Consider the following 21,429-nt stretch of genomic DNA (forward strand, 5'->3'; position numbering starts at 1 on the left):
ATTAAGTTAATCAATACTATATATTTGTGAAATACCCTTTCCTGGCTATAGCTAAATAAACTTCCTATTGTTAGTTATTAGATAATCTACAAACATCTCATTCCATTCTAATCTCAAACTTGAAATATCAGAGAGGGTTGAGTCAGACCTGGCCTACTATAACTGGAAGCCTCACAATGATAAGAGGTTTTAAGGAAGGCAGTCATTAGTATATATATGCGACAACATGGAAAAGGGCTGAAAAGGATGTATAGGCATGGCTAGGCTTCAATCGGTATCACTAAAGGAAATACTACCATCAGTGAAATCCAAAATTCTGGGAGAATATTCTATACAATAAAGTAATTAAGGCTATGTCACAGCCTATAAAGTCCCAAGAGTGAATTATTATCTCTTCACCTATGTTACAAACTAGTTTTGAAAACATACCAAAATTTACAGGAACTAATAGGCATCTCTTTGCCAAACCAAAAAACATATTTAACCCTCAATATCTCTGAAACAAATAAAAAAAGCATTTATCAAACGGGCTAAGCGCTGAAGATAAAAGTACAAAAATCAAGAGTCCTTTCCCTCAAGGAATTTACATTCTATTAGTGAAAGACAAAACATACAGGGGGAGTAGTAGCCAGAGAAAGGTGGTTTGGTGTAAGAAATCCGAGTGTTGGTGAATGGAGTCATAAAGCAATTAATTGATGTACTTTTCATAACGGTAGAATTAATCGGATTATTGTTCCCAGAGGTAGCAAGTTAGGGAATGGGGGCAAGGAGTGGGGAGACAAGGTTACTTGATAACTTGGCAAGATGTTCAGAGTACAATGTGGTAAGTCTGGGAATACATAGATAGGGTAAATCATCAACAAAAAGGAGTGCTGGTACTCCAAATGAGAATTGTAGTGCTGAGTCTAAGGAAGAGGAAGACAGTAGAATTCAGTACTAATATTTTCTAATAAATACCAAGATGTAAACACTATATACCAAAGAGCAAAAGAACTGGGTTTCTGGACAAAAATATCATACTCAGCAAAGCTAAGCATAATTGTGAATGGAAAAAAAATGGACATTTAATGAATCGTCAGACTTTAAGTATTTTGTTTAAAAAAAACACAAAGAACTTGAATTTAATAGAAGATTTGATATACAACAGCCAAAAGAAACATAAGGTACACACCAAAGTCCAATTACAAGGGACTCAATAAGGACAGACTATTTTAACTTTGATGTATGTAAAATGTAAAACATATGTCTAAGATTGTTATTAGCAACTGGGTAGTTCATAAGAAATACTGGAGTAGACCTGAGCATGATGTGACATCAAAAAGTAAAACTGTTCAGAAACAGCTAAAAAGAGCAATTATCTTATATAAATGAGGTGCAAGAGGAAGAACTGATACAGAGGAACTGGATGGGGGAGGAGGGCTGTTAGTTCTGGAAACCTACTTTCATCAGGAATGGGTTCAAGAAGGAACAATACATATATATCTAGAAGAATATAAAAGTCTTCTAAATTTAGAAAGACTCTTATTTCCAAGTATTTAGCTACCAAGTGAAGAATTTTTTTGGCTCTAGAAAATTTTAAAGACCATGTATTAAAACATGTAGAGCTTGTAACCTTTTATGATGGAGGGAAGGCCCACACTAAAGAGATAATACAGTTTTTGAATTACTGAAATACCGTAATAAGTGTATTTTACAGGTTGAAGTGCGTGTGTGTGTGTGTGTGTGTGTGTGTGTGTGTGTGTGTGTGTGTGTGTGTGAAAGAGAGAGGGGGAGAGAGAGAGACACAGAGACAGAGAAATAGTGTGATGCTTTTGTAAAATTGCTATATGTGGAATTAGAAGACCTGGGTTCAAATTCCACCACTGCCAATTACTACATTTGTTACCTTGGACAAGTCATTTAACATTTCTAGGCCTTAATTCCTCATCTGGTAAATAAGGAGGTTGTATTAGATGACCTCAGAGATCCCTTCCAGTTCTAAATTTATGATCTTATGAATTTTAGCGCCATTTATAACACTGTCTATGGGAAAATGCATACTAATTCCCAAACAACTCCTTTCCAAATGAATATAAACTGTTCATAATGTGGGGCACAAAGTTAGATATATTGCTAAGTCCCCTGTTTTTGAAAACCCCACTTGGCTGCCTGAGCATTTCTATATTGTTCAGTTGCCTGCACCCTGGAATCTGTATATGAATTTCACCTCCCTACTCAGAAAAGCTCAGTTTCAGCTATCTTGATATTTGCTTATTTTTATTTTCATCTTTTCTAAAAAATTTTAGACTTAAATACTAAAACTTAAATATATAATGTGAAAAGAAATATAAACTTAAATATAAAATAAGAAGAGAAAAAAACATGTCATGTGCACAGCAGAGCATGAGAGGGTTCAATATAAATAGTATAAATATAGCAATAAATTTCCATTTCAAGAAAGCCTATAAATACTATGCTTTGTGTTGAGATGTGTCCATCTTTTCTTTGCTTCCCTGTAGGTTCTCTTTTGTGCTCTGCTGAACATTTTTTACTGTTTTTTTTTCCTCCTTCCTTTCCTCCACCTCCCACCAGTCTATAAGAATCAGTCAAACAAAATCAAAAGAATGAAAAAATAGCAGAAAATGTAAATTACCTCACTGGAAAAAGGACTTAGTAAATAGATCCAGGAGAGATAATTTAAGAATTATTGGACTACCTGAAAACTATGAAGAAAAAAAGAGACTGGACAGCAGCATGTTTCAAGAAATCATCAAGGAAAACTGCCCTGATATCCTAGAACCAGAGGGTAAAACAGTCACTGAAAAAATCCATCGATCACCTCCTAAAAGAGATTCCAAAATAAAAATTCCAAGGAATATTGTACTCAAATTCCAAAATTATGAGGTCAAGAAGAAAATACTTGCAAGCAGATAGAAAGAAACAATTCAAATATCAGGGAGCCACAGTCAAGATTACACAGGACTTAGTACCTTCTACATTAAAGGTATGGAAGGCTTGGAATGTGATATTCTGGAAGGCAAGGAGCTTGGATTACAACCAAGAATCAAGCACCCAGAAAAACCAAACGTAAGCTTTCAGGAAAAAAGATGGACATTCAATGAAAGACAGGACTTTCAAACTCTCCTGATGAAAAGACCAGAGCTGAACAGAAATCTGATCTTCTACTACAAGACTCAACTCAAGGTAAACAGGAAGGAAAAAAACATGTTATTCAATAAGATTTCAAATGTTTTCCTTACATAAGAATATGATACTTGGAACTCTTGAGAACTGTATCTCTATTAGAGCAGTTAGAGGAGTATACATGCACAGAGGGTATGGGTCTAAGTTGACTTTCATGTGATGATATAAAAAAAATTAAGGAGTGATAAAAAGGATTGAAATGGGAGAACAGAAAAGGAAGGGACAAAATAGGGTAAAGTACATCATGTGAAGAGGCACAAAAGACCTACTACAACAGAGGGAAAGAAGGGAGGGGGTGAGCATTATTTAAACATTACTCTCCTTGGATTTAGCTCAAAGATGAAATAACATACACACTTAGTTGGGTATAGAAATTTATTTTACCTTAAAAGGAAGTAGGAGAGGAAAGGGCAATAAGAAGGGAAAATGGAGGGGAGGGGGAGGGCCCTTGATATTAGGGAGGGCAGATTGAGGGAAGTAGTGGTCAAAAGTAAGATTCTGGTGAGGAGGGACAGGGTAAAGAGAATAAGAAAAGTATAAACGGAGAAAAATAGGATGGAAAGAAATACACAATAATTTTAAGTGTGAATGTAAATGGGATGAACTCTCCCATAAAATGGGAGAGGATAGCAGAGTGGATTAAAAACCAGAATCCTACAATATGCTGTTTACAAGAAACACATTTAAAGCGGAGAGATACACACAGAGTAAAAGTAAAAGACTCGACCAGAAGATATAACTATGCTTCAGTTGAAATTAAAAAAGCAGGGTAGCAATCTAAATCTCAGACAACGCAAAAGCAAAAATAAATCTAATTAAAAGAGATAAGGAAGGAAACTACATCTTGCTAAAAGGCATCATAGACAATGAAGCAATACTAAACATATATGCACCAAGTGGTACAGCACCCAAATTCTTAGAAAAGTTAAGTGAGTGACAGGAAGAAATAGACAGCAAAACTAGTGGGAGACCTCAACCTCCCCCTCTCAGAACTAGATAAATCTAACCACAAAATAAACAAGAAAGAAGTTAAGGAGGTAAATAGGTTTTAGAAAAGTTAGATATCATAGACCTCTGGAGAAAACTGAATGGGGACAGAAAGGAATATATCTTTTTCTCGGTGGTGATACATGGCATCTACATAAAAATTGACCATGTATTAGTGCATAAAAACCACATAATCAAATGTGGAAAGGGAAAAATATTAAATGCATCCTTTTCAGATCATGATGCAATAAAAATTATACGTAATAAAACACCAAAAAAAGATAGGCTAAAAACTAATTGGAAACTAAATAATCTAATCCTAAAGAATGAGTTGGTCAAACAACAAATCACAGAAACAATCAATAATTTCAAAGAGAATGAGAATAATTAATACCAAAACTGCAGCCAAAGCAGTTCTTAGGGGGAAATTTTATCTCTCTAAATGCTTACAACAGATAAAATAGAGAAAGAGGAGATCAATGAACTGGGCATGCAACTAAAAAATGTAGGAAAAAAAGACAAATTAAAAGTCTCCAATTAAATACCAAATTAGAAATTCTGAAAATCAGAGGAGAGATTAATAAAATTGAAAGAAAACTTTTGAACTAATGAACAAAACTAAGAGCTGGCTTTATAAGGGGAAAAACACAGTAAAACAGATAAACCTTTGGTTAATTTGAATGAAAATAAGAAGAAAAACAAAGTACCCATAACAAAAATGAAAAGGGTGAATTCACCAGCAATGAAGAAGAAATTAAAGCAATAATTAGGGCCTAGTTTACACAACTATAGGCCAATAAATCTGACAATCTAAGTGAAATGGATGAATATTTACAAAAATATAAATTTCCCAGATTAATGGAAGACAACATAAAATACTCAAATAACTCCATCTTAGAAAAAGAAATTGAACAAGCCATCAATTAACTCCCTAAGAAAAAATCTCCAGGGCCAAATGGATTTGCAAGTGAACATTTAAAGAACAATTCATTCTAATACTATATAAACTATTTGGAAAAATAGATGAGGAAAGAGTCCTAGCAAATTCCTTTTATGACACAAATATGATGTTGATACCTAAACCCAGGAAAAGCCAAAACAGAGAAAGAAAATTACAGATGAATTTCCCTAATGAATATTGATGTAAAAATTCTCAAGTATTAGCAAAGAGATTATAGCAATTTATCATGAGGAATACACTATGATCAGATGGGATTTGTACCAAGAATGCAGGAATGGTTCAATATGAGGAAAACTATCAGCATAACTGACCATATTAATAACAAAACTAACAGAAATCATATGATCATCTTAATAGATGCAGAAAAGGCTTTTAACAAAATATAGCACCCATTCCTATTAAAAACACTAGAGAGTATAAGAATATATGGAGTTTTCCTTAAATGATCAGCAGTATCTATCTAAAGCCATCGGCAAGCATTATCTGTAATGGAGATAAGCTAGAAGCATTACTAATAAGTTCAAGGGTCAAACAACAATGCCCATTATCACCACTATTATTCAATATTGTACTAGAATGTTAGCTTTAACAATAAGCAAAGAAAAAGAAATCGAAAGAATCAGAAAAGGCAATGAGGAAATAAAACTATCACTCCTTGCAGATGATATGATGGTATCATACTAAATCAACTAAAAAACTACTTGAAACAATAACTTTAGCAAAGTTGCAGGATATAAAATAAACCTACATAAATCATCAGCATTTCTACATACTACCAACAAAGCCAGCAGCAAGATAAGAGAAATTCTATTTAAAATAACTATAGATAACAGAAAATATTTGGGAGTCTACCAAATTCAGGAACTAGATGAACAACAATTATAAAACACTTTTCACATAAATAAAGTCAGATTTAAACAACTGGAAAAATATCAATTGCTCGTGGGTAGGCTGAGCTAATATAATAAAAATAACAATTCTACCTAAATTAATTTACTTATTTAGTGCCATAACAATCAAACTACCAAAAAATTATTTTATAGAGCTAGAAAAACTAATAACACAATTCATCTGAAAGAACAAAAGGCCCAGAATACCAAAGAAATTAATGAAAAAAATGCAAAGGAAGGTGACTTAGCCATACTGGATCTAAAACTATATTTTAAAGCACCAATCATCAAAATTATTCAATACTAGCTAAGAGATAGAGTGGTAGATCAATGGAACAGGTGGGGTATACAAAACACAGTAGTAAATGACTATAGTAATCTAATGTTTGATAAACCCAGAGACTCCAGCTTCTGGGATAAGAACTATTTGACAAAAACTGCTAGGAAAATGGAAAAATAGTATGGAAATAGGAAATAGTAAAAATAGAGTACAGACCAATATCTCACACCATATTCCAAGATAAGATTGAAATGGGTACATGATTTAGACATAAGGGATGATGATACCATAAGCAAATTAGAAGAGCAGGGAATAGTTTACCTGTCAGATCTATGGAGAAGGGAAGAATTTATGAACAAACAAGAGACAGAGAACATTATGAAATGCAAAATGGACAATTTTGACAACATTAAATTAAAAAGGCCTTATACAAACAAAAACAATGCAACCAAGATTAGAAGGAAAGCAGAAAGTTGGGAAACCATTTTTATAGCCAGTATTTCTGACAAAGGCCTCATTTCTAAACTATATAGAGAAATGAGTCAAATTTATAAGAATATAAGTCATTCCCCAATTGAGAAATGGTCAAAGAATATAGGCAGTTTTCAGATGAAAAAATTAAGGCTATCTATAATCATGAAAAAATGCTCTAAATCACTATTGATTACAGAAATGCAAATTAAAACAACTCTGAGGTAATCTCACACCTATCCGACTGGCTAATAAGACAGAAAAGGAAAATGATAAATGTTGGAGAAGATATGTGAAAACTGGGACATAATGGAGATGTGAAATGATCCAACCATTCTGAAGAACAATTTGGAACTGGGCCCAAAGGACTATGAAACTGTACATACCCTTTGATTCAGGAATACTACTACTAGGTCTGAATCCCAAAAAGATCATAAAAAACGGAAAAGGACCCACATGTACAAAAATATTTTTAGCAGCTCTTTTTGTAGTGGCAATGAACTGGAAACTGAGGGGATGCCCATCAATTGGGGAATGGCTGAACAAGCTGTGGTGCATGAATGTAACAGAATACTATTATTCTGTAAGAAATGATGAGCAGATAGATTTTAGAAAAACCTGGAAAGACTTACATGAACTGATGCTGAGTGAAGTGTACCAAAACACTGTACACAGCAACAGCAATAGTGTGTGATGATTAACTATAACTATAGACTTAGCTCTTCTCAGCAATACAATGATCTATGACAATTCCAAAAGACCTGTGATGGAAAATGCTAACCATAACTATAGAAAGAACTATGGAGTCTGAAATGCAGATGAAAGCATACTTTTCACTTTTTTGTTTATTGTTTTTCCTTTCTCATGGCTTTTCCCTTTTTTTCTGATTCTTTTTTCATAACATGAATAATGAGGAAATATATGATTGTACATGTATAACCTATATCACACTGCTTGCTATCTTAGGGAGGCAGGGAGAAAAACTTGGAACTCAAAATTTTACAAAAATGAAAATTGAAGGGGCAGCTAGGTGGTACAGGGGATATAGTACCGGCCCTGAAGTCAGGAGGACCTGAGTTCAAATCCAGCCTCAGACCAAACACTTGACACATACTAGCTGTGTGACCTTGGGCAAGTCACTTAACCCCGATTGCCTCACCAAAAAAAAAAAAGAAAATTGAAAACTATCTTTACATGTAATTGGGGGAAAAAAATTAAATGCTATTAAGGGAAAAAAAAAACATGGAAAGACCTGCACAAAATAATAAAGAGTGAAATGAACAGAACCCAAAGAACACTGCATTCACTAACTGCAATACCATTTTAAGAACAACTTTGAGCGAATGAGTTATTCTAATATAAATAAATATCTAAATTAACTATAAAGGACATTTATATGTCTTTCTTTATAGAAAGACTCTATCTGCCTTCAGAGAAAAAGCTGATAAATATAAGTATGTATGGAATAATTTCACATATATATATGCATATATACACACACACACACACACACACACACACACACACACACACATATATACACACATATACCTATTTGTGTCTAATGGTAGCCATCTCTAGGGCAGGGGGTCGGGATAGGGAAGAAAAAAAAAGAAATTTACATGATAATTTTGCTGTATATTTGAAAGGAATAGCAAGCTGTACACAACAGAACAGAGGGAATTATGATCTTCATAATAATAGATATGATATGTATAATGAATATACTAACAGATTTTTCAGAATTGCCTTTTCCAACTTGTGAGTCAAACTCACAATGCAGCTTGAACTGATCAATCAAAGCTTGACAAGACTCACAATCACTGGCATGTTCCTGCCTGAGTACTTGAAGTGAATCAAAGACTGCAGAACCTGTTCCTATCACAGAACTCTGGATCCTGTGGTGACCCACTAAGAGTAACCGACCACCAAGGACTTGAGCAGTATTGCTCCCAAAGGACTCCAGAATTGTTGTATTGTCTTCCATTTGTGGAATTGTTGTGGGAAACCACTCTGGCCCTGGCAACAACTGTTTGTAATCCACCTGTCCCCCTCCCTTCCCACTTGTGATTTATGTATATAATCTGTCTTCACTTCAACCAGGCAGAATTCTGATCAGAAAATCTGTTCCTCATAATGAAACTAATTAATTAAAGGACTACCTGATTACTGGCACTTTGTCTCTGGCCTGCTGTTTTGTCATTCTCAAGTTAGAGACTGGCTCAGTAAAATCCTGTTAAGAGTTGATCAGCAGTTTCATATGCAATTTTTTTTACTGTATTGGTATGGAAATGTTTGTTTTATTTCATAAATTAAAAGTTACAAATTAAAAAGTGCCATATTGAGTCTTTCAAATTAGTAATACCTGCCTATTCTTTGAGAATCTAGGGTTACCTTTATCCTGGATGAGAAATTTCACTTCTGACTCTGTATCTCCCAAATATAGAATGCACTTAATAAATGTTTGTTGACTGATCAGAGTAGGGATTTTTGGGGGGGTAGGGAAGACTGGAAGGGGAAAATTAGCATTTACATAGCATCTACTATGTGCCAAGCATTGTGCTAAACTGCTTTATAAACATTATCTCATTATCCTCACAACAATTCTTCACGCTGGTGCTGTTATTGTGTTCATTCTACAGTTGAAGAAACTGAGGCAAATAGAGATTAAGTGACTCATTCACCATTACACAGCTAGCAAGTATTTAAGACCATATTTGAACTTAAGGTCTTCCTGACTCCAGGCCTAGTACTCTATCCACTGCCCCAATTAACCAGATTTAGTGCATAAAGTATAGTACTTTTTAAGGCATTATGTTCTAACTCAGAAGAGCCAAAGTATATCTCCTTACCACAAAATCAGTTATTCCCTCAGCAGCTATGGAAGAAAAGAGGTGAGGGATAGCTATGGGAACCAACAGCTAATTATTTGAATTTTTAAACATTCAATCACCACTTCCCACTTACTAGACTAGGAAAAGAAAAGACAATTGTTCATATGGAAGGATGGAGGCTAGAGATTTCAATACAATTGCTGCCTCTTTGTATTTCCATAAAATTAAAGAGTTCATAAATTAAGAAATATTTATAGATTATAATGTGCATCTTCAAGAGCTTTAAAATTTCAGTCCATAGAAATTTAATCTGTATGTGAAGACACTTGGAATGTAAAGATGAATAAGAATTTAACAATCAAATCAGCTTTTATTAAGCACCAATATAACACATTGTTCTACACACTCGGAATTCAAAGATAAAAAAAAAATTAAATAGTCCCTACCTTACAAAAAGCTTCCATTCTATTGAGAAAAAAAAAAACAACCAAAAACCATAGAAAATAAAAAGAAGGTGATTTAGGGAAAAAGGGACTAACAACGACAGAAGGAGATCTGGAAAGGTGTCACAAAAAAGGTAAGGCTTGTGCTCTGAAGTAAACTAGAGATTCTAAAAGGCATAAGGAGGAAGTACATTACAGGAATGAAGAATAGCCTGTGCAAAGGAATGGAGACGGGAGTTGAAATATAGGTATAATAAGGGTAAGTAAATGAGGACTATAACTGTAGTTCTGCAGGACCATATGTCTATGCCTGTACCAGAGAGTACATGAAGTAGAATAAAGTATAAAAACCGAAGCCAAACTGTGAAGGGCTTAGCCAAACAGGAGAATGCATATTTCATCCTAGAGGTAATAGGGAGCCAAAGGTTTTTATTAAACAAAGGAATGACATGGAAAGTCCTATCACTTCGGCCACTATGTAGAAGATAAATGAATGTAAAGACTTTTTAGGGCTATCCTTACCACTTCTTGAACCAAGCTTATTAATTCCATGAGTCGTCGACGAAGTTTTGCTACCTCTTCATTCACTTTAGTGACATGTTGCTCATAAATTTCCGCCAAAGGCTTAAAAGTGTGTCCACCATGCTATTTAAATCAAATAAGAAAAGTATCTTTAGACCATTTTAGGTTCTGTATGATCATCCTTTGGACATAAGTTAGAACATACTGAAAACTAAATTTTAGCCTTGTAGATTTCTTTAATGTTATTAAAGCTGGTAGAATTTTCTTAAAAATTCACCTTATCTGCATCAAGGCTCCTATATGAATGACTTCAGCAGGCCTGGATTTTACCAAAATACCTTAACATCTTCACATGTGCCCAGATCATCAGCAAGAACCCCAGTGCACAAGATTAACTTAAGCAAGAGCTTTTCTCATACCATTTTTGGAAATCGAGTATTCATTCAAATTTATAATCAATTTAGAATGTCACTTTTGCCTGTAAAAAAAGGAGGGGAGGTCTATAAAAATCATCCATTTGTACTCACACAACCAGTTTTTTAGTTAAAATTCAAAACAACTTCTTCTCAAATTCTAGCTCTTAATTAGAAATTGGAATGATTAGATTTCTGTTACAATGAGCTTCTGTATGGCATTCTACTGAGAAGAAAAATAAAAGGAATAGCCTGCTTCAGTGAACACACTTAGTCACAAACTTTAAGAGGAAACTGTAGAAAGTGAGATTTAATGTTTCCAATCAAGAAAAGACAGGAAAGGATGGTGGCACACTTAAGTACCAAGTTGGAGGAACTTGAGTTTTCCTAGTTCAGCACATTAATATTCAAATTACAGGAGGGTCTCATGGAACATAACATTACTTGGTCTTCCTAAAATTTAAGGTTTTTTGATGGAATACAATTACTACGGTCAAATAAGCTTTCCAAAATAATCAGACACTCAAATACACACACACACTCTCTCTCTGTCATAGATAGGAAGGCACTATATACACTAGAAGCAGCCTACCATAATACACAGAAGCTGACCTCAGGATGAGATATGGGATCAAATTCTACCTCTGACACATATTAGATGTTTATGTAACCATGGTCAAATCACTTAACCTTTTAGTGTGCCCAGACAGCACACAGACTCAAACAATGAAAACTATTTTGCAGGTCACTCAAGTAGTTTCAGAGCAAAGGCTTGGGTTCTCGGATTCCAAGTCTAGTGCTTTTCCCCCAACACTTCTCATAATAACAGAGTTGAGGTTGCTCTAGCAAATGGGGGACACACTAACTTCTAGACTAATCAATAAATAAAATGAATGGTTTGGACTACATAATCTCTAAGACAATTCTCTGTTCTACTAATCTATGATTTTCCAGTGAGTGCCCACTAGGAAGTGCTTAATAATACATGGTACTGGGTCACAAAGTTTATCAATCAAACGAGAGACAAAACAACACATAAACACACACACAAGAAAAATAGTATACTTGATAGTTCTACTCACCATTCCTCCCCAAAGTGCACACTGATGGCAGATACATTTCTTGCAAGTCCAGCAGAACACACTAAGCTTTTCGTGGTGATTTTCACATCTAATTTTTTGAATGGAAAAAAGAAACATGCAGCTAAGAATTCATAAGATTTTTCTCCAAAAGTCAGACTTTTTAAGGCACATCTCAACGAATACAACATAAAAGTTCTGCTTTGGATCTACTTCTATAGCTTTAAGTTCACTAAAAAAACTCATTTTCAAAACTGTAAATTTTTGCTAATACTCTAAATTAGCCTTTTAAAAACCACATGCCAGCTTCTCTAACAGGATCACAAAGACAAACACCTCATAAGCAGCAGCTGATGATGCTGAGGAAGAATAATAATCTGTCAGCTGACTTTTATTCATTCTTGGATATGGACAACATCTATGATACCATGTACAAAGTTTGGAATATTTCCCAACATGTAACCTTCAGATCACCTGGTCACTTTATTTTTTATTTGCACCTTTATAAAATTTTTTTAAAATTATTTATTTTTAACATTCTTTTTTTAAAATTTGAGTTCCAAGTTCTTTCTCTTCCCCCCAATCCTTCCTCTACCTATTGAGGCAAGCAATATATCAATCATACATGTGAAGTCAAGCAAAATATACTTCTATATTAGTCAGGTTGCCCCTCCCCCCAATAAAAAAACCATAAAAATAAACTAAGTAAAAAAAATATGCTTCAATCTTCTCTCAAATCAGTTCTCTCAGCAGGTGGAGAGCAATTTTAATCATGAGTCCTTTGCAACTGTCTTGGATCACCAATCAATAGCTCAGAGTAGCTGTCTTTCACAGTTGATTTTTATTAAAATATTTCTGTTACTAAGTACAACGTTCTCACACATTTTACTTTGCATTGGTTCTAAAAAAAATCCTCCTCATCATTTTTATAGCACTATTGTGTTCCATCACAATCATATACCACAACTTGTTCAGCCATTCCCCAACTGATGGGCCAATTTCCAATTCTTTGCCACCACAAAAAGAACTACTATAAACATTTTTATATATAGATCCTTTTCTTTTTTCTCTGATCTCTTTGGGATACAGACCTAGTAGCAGTAGTGCTGGGTCAAAGGGTATGTAGTTTCATAGCCCTTTAAGCATAGTTCCCAATTGTCCTCCAGAATGGTTGAAGCAGTCCACTACTCCACCAACCATGTATATTAGTGTATCTATTCTTCCACATCCCCTCCAGTATTTGTTATTTTCCTTTTCTGTCTTGTTAGTCAATCTAATGGGTGTGAGTGGTACCTTAGAGTTGTTTTGATTTGCATTTCTCTAATCAGTATTTAGAGCATTTTTTCATGACTGTTGATATCTTTTTCTTCTTCTGAAAACCAGCTGTTATATACTTTGATCACTTATCAACTGAAGAACAGATCTTATTTTTATAAATTTGGCTCAGTTCCCTACATATTTAAGAAATGAGGAAAAATGAGGCTTATATAAGAGAAACTTGCTACAAAAAAAAAGATCCCCAGTATTCTACTTTCCCTCTAATTTTGGCCACATTGGTTCTGTTTGTGCAGAAGTTGGGTTTTTTTTTGTTTTGGTTTTTTTTTAGGCAATTGGGGTTAAGTGACTTGCCCAGGGTCACACCGCTTAGTAAGTGTGTCAAGTATTTGGGTCTGAGGCTGGATTTGAACTCAGGTACTCCTGACTTCAGGGCCGGTGCTCTATCCACTGCGCCACCTAGATGCCCCTAGAAGTTTTTACTTTCATGTAATCAAAATGATCCATTTTACTTCCTATAATCCCCTCTATCTCGTTTGGTCATAAACTCTTTCCTAATCCATAGATCTGACAAGTAAATTTCTCCATGCTTTCCTAATTTATTTGTTATCACCCTTCATGTCTATATCATGTCTAAACCCATTTATGTTGGTATGCCTAATCTCTGCCAAACTGCTTTCCAGTTTTCCCAGCAATTTTTGTCAAATAATGAATTCCTGTCCCAAAAGCTTAGAACTTTGGGTTTACCAAATACTAGATTACTATAGCCATTTACTACTATATACTGTGCACCTAATCTCTTCCACTGACTTACCTGGTTACTTTAGACAAATTTCGCATTAGTACTTCTAAGTCCTAGACGGATTACAAGCTCAATTATGTGTCAGTGTGTATGCATGTGCGTGTATGTAGTACACATGTAAATATTGTTTGTAAAAGGGCTGGCACATATAGTAATCGACATAAATGTGGCTAACTGCGTTGATACAATGCTGCATCATCCAGGAAATGCACAAAGCAATTCTATACTCTCTCTCTCTCTCTCTCTCTCTCTCTCTTTCTCTCTCTGAAAGAGACACTGTTCTAATTTTAGTACTTTAGGACAAACATTTCACTTAGCAAGGCACTGAACACTGAGTGAACTTTTGAGTAAGCATGTTTCTATATATTTGATTCTTTAGTCTGACTAGCAAATGAATTATTTCATGGTATGAGCTGTATCTTCAAACTATATAGAATTTCTCTCAAAATATAAATCAATGACATTTCTTAGTTGCCTACAGAGAAGAAACATTAAAAAACTGGGCCATTTCACTCATTCCTTTTAAAAGACACTTACAGTGAACAGTCAGGACAAGATAATACTATTAAGAAGGGACATCACTCCAGGATGGTATATGATACATCAGAATCTTGGAAAAGGGAGGGACTTTGAAGATATTGATTTTACAGTTAAAGAAACTTGCACTAGAGATTTAAATAATTTGCTCCCATTCTAATTTTTATCCTGAGACTTTCTTTCTTTATCTATGAAAATTCTCAGTACTCCAGTTCAGACAATATTTTTGGAAATAATTCAATACTGCCACCTTCCAAGAGGGCAGAAAGAAATTTGACAATATAATTTCTGGAGACTCTTCCAGTTCTAAAATGGTGATACTACAAACTTCTGTAAAGCAGACATCCCAATAACTAACAATTGCAATTTATTTCACTCTTCCAGAAAGGCCTCAGTTTGAATCCTGTCTCAGATACTTTTCAGCCTCAGTCTCCTCTTCTACAAAATGAGGATAACAAAAACACCTTTCTCACAAGGCCATATAAGATCATCCATGTAAGGTGTTTTACGAACCTTAAAGCACTATAGAAATGTTAGCTGTGATTAGTGTTCTACAAGAATTCATGAATTTGTAAAAGCTTTAAAGAATTTTCAAGAACCCAAGTTCTCTAATTTTCCAGGACTCCCCTGCAAGCAAAAACAAAAACACACCTGCCCTCCTGTAACGTGTCCATGTCAAAGGATCTCCATCTAAAAAAATGAAAAGGGGGCAGCTAGGTGGTGCAGTGGATAGAGCACAGGCCCTGGATTCAGGAGGACCTGAGTTCAAATCCAGCCTCAGACACATAACACTTACTAGCTGTGTGACCCTGGGCAAGTCACTTAACCCCACTGCCCAGCAAAAAAAAAAAAAAAAAGTAAAAAAAGAAGAGATCACAAACACTGTCCTGGCCATCAATATTTCTCAAAGTAGCACCAGGGAACTGCCAGTTTGGAAACTCTCTTTACCACTGCAGATCTATCCCTGTGCTATACCTTAGATGCTCTACAGAAAACTGCCCTGGAGTATGTGTCAGAAATGGGACTTGAACCCAGGTCAGTCTCAATCTAAGACCAATCCTCTAGCCATTCACCAAGTTACCTCTCTATACAAATACAAAGTCCTCTAAAATTAAAGTGCTGTGATACTACCAACATTTGTACTAAGAGTGGGAATAGGTCAAAGTTAACAACCAACAAAAAGAGTTAGCAATTAGAGTAGTCTTTAAAGAGATTAGACACTTGGTAATATAATCTAAGAATCACTAACAAAATAGGATTAAAAATAAACTTCTGGGAGTTTCCTCTCATTACAGTAATTGAAAATGGTTTATTTTCTGATCACTACAGTAAGCAACCATGACTTCAGAAGGCTGATGATTAAACATGCTACTGACCTCTTGGCAGAATAGTGACAAACTAGAAGTACAGAATGAGAAATATCTTTCAGACACTGACAATATGAATTGTTTTGATATTTATTTGCAAGAATGCAGGTAACATAAATAGGTAGTGATAGATTTAAAAAAAGGAATATCAATAAAATATTTTAAAGTATATACAAAAACAAAAAAAAAGCTCAGGCAATGTTGTCACTAAAATAGAAAATTCTATACACTTAAAAACCTGTACTTAACAGAGAACTCATATGCAATCCTCTTTTTTATTCTTTGTATACTGAAATGTTCGTGTTTATTAATAATTAAGCTAATAATAAAACAAAAACAAAATTTTCCCCCAAAATGATTTTACATACTTGTCCTTTTCATTTTCTTCATGTTTGGTGAGACTGCAAAGTTGAAGGGTGTCAAGCTGTTGGGTAACCTCTTCTGCCCAACGACAGTTTACCAGTTCTCGGAGCTGGAGGGGAGCACTGAAAAAGGTTGAATTATAGTCTACTTCAGAAACTCAGGACTTTAGCATTTAAAACAGCATATAAATAAACATCCGTTACCTCTTTCATGTAGTTATTCACTTACAACAATAATTATAACATGAAAACAGTGAATTATGCTTATTTTTACTGAATGAACTAGTACTAAAAGTCTAGCCTGAGAAGGTACACAACAAAATTCCTAAAAGTAAAAAAAGGGCAAAAAGACCAAATCTCATGAGTGACTTTTAAGCAGAAAAGTTAGTTATGTATTCTTCAGGGCAGAGGGGAGACAGAGGTTGTTTCTTTCACTGTCAATCAATCATTTAGTAGGTGCTAGGAGCTGGGGATGCAAATATAAATTGCTGACACAATCCCTACTCACAATGACCTTACATTCTAATGTAGGGGATGAGAGAAATAATAAATGCATATATAAAGTTATTAAATACAACTATATGTACAAAGTTGTCCAATACAAGGTAGAGTGGGAATGGGCCTTGGCAGCTAACTGGACCAAGAAAGGCTACTACAAAGGCACAGGGATGGAATGTCATGTATAAGAAACAGAGAGAGCCCATTTGGCTAGATTGCAGAGTACAGAAAGTCCAGTGAGGTCCAGTGAGGTTGGAAAGATAGTTTAAGGCCAAACTGTGCCTACACTAGATTTAAAAGCTAAACAGAAGCAACTATATTTGATCCTAGAGGCAATAAGAAGCCACAGGGGTTAGTTGAGGAGGGAAGTCATGGTCGGATCTGGGCTTAAGAAAAACTACTTTGACAACAGTGTATAGAATACAGGAAAAGAGCTGAGACAGTTCAGAGGCTATTGCAATAATCTAGCCAAGAAGTCATGAAGGTTTACACTAAGGTAGTAGCTGTGAGTAAAGAATTCCACAAAGGTAGAAATAACAAGATTTGGCAACCGATTAAATGAAATACATGAGGTGAGAGGGAATGAAGGTCCAGGGTAATACTGATATCATGAACCTAAGACACTGAAAGGGATGGTGGTATCTTCAACAAAAACAGTGAAGTCAAGAAGAGGAAAGGGTTTCAGGGAAAAGATAATTAATTCAGTTTTAGACACACTGAATTTAAGATGTCTACAGGACATCCAATTTGAAATGTCTAACAGTCAATTGGTAATGTGGAGACACTATTCTTGTGAAGTGAATGATGCATGTTATGAATAAAATTCTCCTACACAGGTTATAATATGTGCTCTTACCCCACTCCCTTAATGCTAGCATATTCACAAAAATTATATGAAAAAACTTACCGACAGTGAGGACATTGAGCTCTTTGTTCTGTCAGCCAACGCTTAGGAGGCAAGAGGGGAAAAAAGATTTTCAGTTCCAGAAACACCAATATTTTAAAAGTATTAAAATTAAGTTTCATGATTTATATATAAGTCTGTTGGTTAAGTCCTTCTCTCTTACCAGGTCCAAATTGCACAAAGTTTCCATAAAAAATATTTTCAAATAGCAAACTCTATTCTCCACAAGGCAGGTAAAACAAGCACTCAATTGTTTCCATTGCCTGAGATAGAAGGAACAATACTAGCCCAGAACTAAACTATATCAGAAAGAGAGGCAGGACAAGGAACTGGTATAAAAAGAAACCACTCAGAGTAGGAGGAGGCAAATAGCCCCAACACAGGCTAGACAGCATCTGCAAGTGACTTATGTGTAGATCATCCACATATTAATGATAGGACTGTAACTAAAACAGAAAGCAAAAATTATTGATGACTTGATTCTAAATTACACTATAAGAAAACACTCATCTAGAAAAGAATAGGTCAAAGTAGGCACTGACTTAATTTTCACTACCTTTTAGGAAATTTAACAAAAATAAAAGTTATACAATAAGACCAGGAGCCCAGAAATGGCTAAAGTGAGCGAATACTTGATAAATACTGAATTTAAGAAATTTACTAGTGTTTCCACAGTGATTATTCCTGATCATCTGTGACATCAGTAAATACTCCCTTTACCAAATGAATTAGGGTTACTTTGGGGGTCTGCAGAAAATCACTGAAAAGAGAAGTTCAAGTCTCTTGTCCATATCACTAGAAAATAAAAGATCCTGCTGAGTTTACCATTTACAAAAAAGAATTAAGTCAACAGAGCAAAACAGCTTCTAAGTCATATATCAAATAATAGTAACAATAATGTTACAATAACAATACATAGAGCACTTAAGGTTTGCAAAGAGCTTTACAAATGTTATTTCATTTTATCCTCACGACCACCCTGGGATATAGGGGCTATTATTATCTCCATTTCACAGTTAAGTAAACTGAAGCAAAAAGAGGTTAGGTGACCTTTTTTTTTTAGGCTGAATGTGAACTTAGGTCTTCCTGACTCCAAGTCCAGTGCTCTATTACCCACCTACTTTTCCAGTATTCTTATACCTTACACATTCCTCTCCTTCCCAATCCCCATACCCTTCAATTCAGTGACACTGGCCTCCTTACTGTTCCTCAAACAAGATACTCCACCTTCAGACCTCTATTCACTGGCTGTCCTCCATAACTGCAATTCTCACCCTCATCTTTGTCTCCTGGCTTCCTTCAAATCTCAGGTAAAATCCCTTCTACAGGAGGTATTTCCTAACCCTCCTTAATTCTAATGTTTTCCCTGTTGATTATTTCCAATTTGCTTCCTGTACATAGCTTATGGGTACACAGCTGTCTGCATGCTGTCCTCCCCCATTAGACTGTGAGCTCCTTGAGAACAAGGACTGTCTTTCACCTTCTTATATCCTCAGCACTTAACACAGTACCTGGCACAAAACAACCACTGAATAAATGTTTATTGACTGTCCACTGAACTGTCCCATGCATAAGCTCACGCAAGATTCACTGATATATGCAACCATAAGGAAAACTATGTCCAAAGATTCTATGACTATCACTTTCAAATGAGACTAAAACAGAGGGGACATTTCCTTGCTGAAGTTATTTACCACTCTCATGGAAGATGTCCTGTGCAGAGTCTAAACAGGTTAGGGATTCCCTATAGATGGTTAGGGTCAACAGGTGCTCATTTGGAGATGACACTATACTCATGGCATCGAGTCTCAGAACACTACAGGGCTCCAGAATATTACTGAATATGATGAGATTCATGGCCATTAAAAAGAAACTGGCTTAATAAATCATACAGGAAAAACCCAGTCGATGAACTACACTGCACAAATTACGACAGGCATTATGACAGTCTACTGTATGCTGGAAAGACACTACAGCTGGACAATGATCTTGGTCTAGAACTGAACTGAATTAACAGAAAAGCAGTCAGTCAATAAACATTTTTTAAGCATCTACTATATGCCAGATGAGGTGCTAAGCACTGCAGATACAAAGAATGGCCTATGGCAGCCCCTGCCTTCAAGGAGCTCACAATCTAATAGGAAAGATAACAGGCAAACAAATACATACAAGCTATATACAGGACAGTTTATAAGCAAGGTATATCCCGGATGAATAGGAAATAATCAAAAGAAGGAGGATATTAAAATTAAGGGGGATTAGGAAAGGCTTCTTGTAGATGATGAGATTTGGCTAGGATGTGAAGGAAGCCAGGAGACAGAGATGAGGAGGGAGAGCATTCCAGACATAAGGAAATGCCAGTGAAAATGTCTGGAGCTAAAAGATGGAAATCTCTTGTTCAACGAACAGTTAAGAGGCAAGTGTCACTGAATCAAAGAGTATGTGGTAAGGCATAAGAAGACTAGAAAAGTGGAGTGAGGAAGGGGGAGGCTATGTAAGGCTTTGAACACCAGAGAATTTTCATCTTTAATTATGAAGGTGATAGGGAACCACTGCAGTTTATTGAGTGAGGGAGCTGGGGATATGGGGGAAGGCATGGTAGAACAATGGCAGAGACTACGCTTTAGGAAAATCACTCTGGCAACTGAACAGAAGATGGACTGGAGTACACAACAACTTGTGGCAGGCAGATCCAGGAACTGTCTAATATAAATGTCCAGGAATGAGGATCTAAGGGCCTACAACATGGTAGCGGCAGTGTCAGTAGAGAAAAGGGTGTGCATTTGAAAGATGTTGCAAAGATGAAATAGACAGGCCTTGGCAACAGACAGGATATGGGGGTAAGAGTGAGGAGTTGAAGATGACACTTAGATTGCAAGCTGGAGGAACTGGAGAAGAATGATTTTGCCCACTACAATAATAGTAAAGTTTGAAAGTGGAGAAGGTTTGAGGGAAAAGATAACGAGTTCAGTTTTGGACACGTGGAGTTTAACATGCCTATATACCATCCAGTTCAAGATGTCTAAGAGGTAGTTGGAAATTCAAGAACGGAGATCAATAGAGAGGTTAGGGCTTGATAAGCAGACTTGAGAATCATCAACAAAGAGTTAATAATTGAATCCATGGGAGCTGATGAGATCAACAAGTAAAACAGTATTGATGGAGTAGAGGGCCCAGGACAGAGCCCCACTGGACACCCATAGTTAATGGGCCTGACTTGGATAAAGAAAAAGCAAAAGAGACCAAGAAGTGACTGTCGAAAGGCAGGAGGAGAACCAGGACAGAATAATGTCCCAAAAACCTAGAGAGAAGACCAGCAAAGAGAGGTGGGTGAACAACTGTCAAAGACTAAATAGAGAAATCAATAAGGATGAAGACTGAGAAAAGGTCATTGGATTTAGCAATTAAGAGATCATTAGTAACATTAGGGAGAGCAGTTTTAGTTGAATTATAATATCGACTACAGAGAGATGAAAAGAAGAAAGAAAGTGGGGGTACCTACAGAAGGCAGACTTCTCAAGGTGTTTAGCCACAAAAAGGAGAGATATGGAACAATATGCCATCAAGGATGAAAGGATCAAATAAGGGGGTTTTTTTTGAGGATGGGGGAAACATATGCAT

General features: G+C 35.6%; 1 protein-coding gene across 4 annotated transcripts in view; it reads right to left on the bottom strand.

The window, feature by feature from the left end:
• TRIM37 (tripartite motif containing 37) overlaps positions 1-21,429 on the bottom strand; it is a 114,374-nt gene that overhangs the window by 87,155 nt on the left and 5,790 nt on the right. For 3 of the 4 annotated variants that reach the window (XM_020991858.2, XM_020991854.2, XM_020991853.2), the window contains exons 3-6: positions 17,812-17,852; positions 16,413-16,529; positions 12,067-12,154; positions 10,572-10,694 (exon numbers count right to left, since the gene is read on the bottom strand). In XM_020991858.2, coding sequence (XP_020847517.1) covers positions 10,572-10,694; positions 12,067-12,154; positions 16,413-16,529; positions 17,812-17,852 — 369 coding nt within the window. The remainder of the gene's footprint in view (positions 1-10,571; positions 10,695-12,066; positions 12,155-16,412; positions 16,530-17,811; positions 17,853-21,429) is intronic. The other variant, XM_020991856.2, reaches the window with a different exon arrangement.

This window comes from Phascolarctos cinereus, unplaced genomic scaffold (assembly GCF_003287225.1).
Source record: "Phascolarctos cinereus isolate Bilbo 61053 unplaced genomic scaffold, phaCin_HiC Scaffold_5;HRSCAF=322, whole genome shotgun sequence".
Classification (NCBI taxonomy): domain Eukaryota; kingdom Metazoa; phylum Chordata; class Mammalia; order Diprotodontia; family Phascolarctidae; genus Phascolarctos; species Phascolarctos cinereus.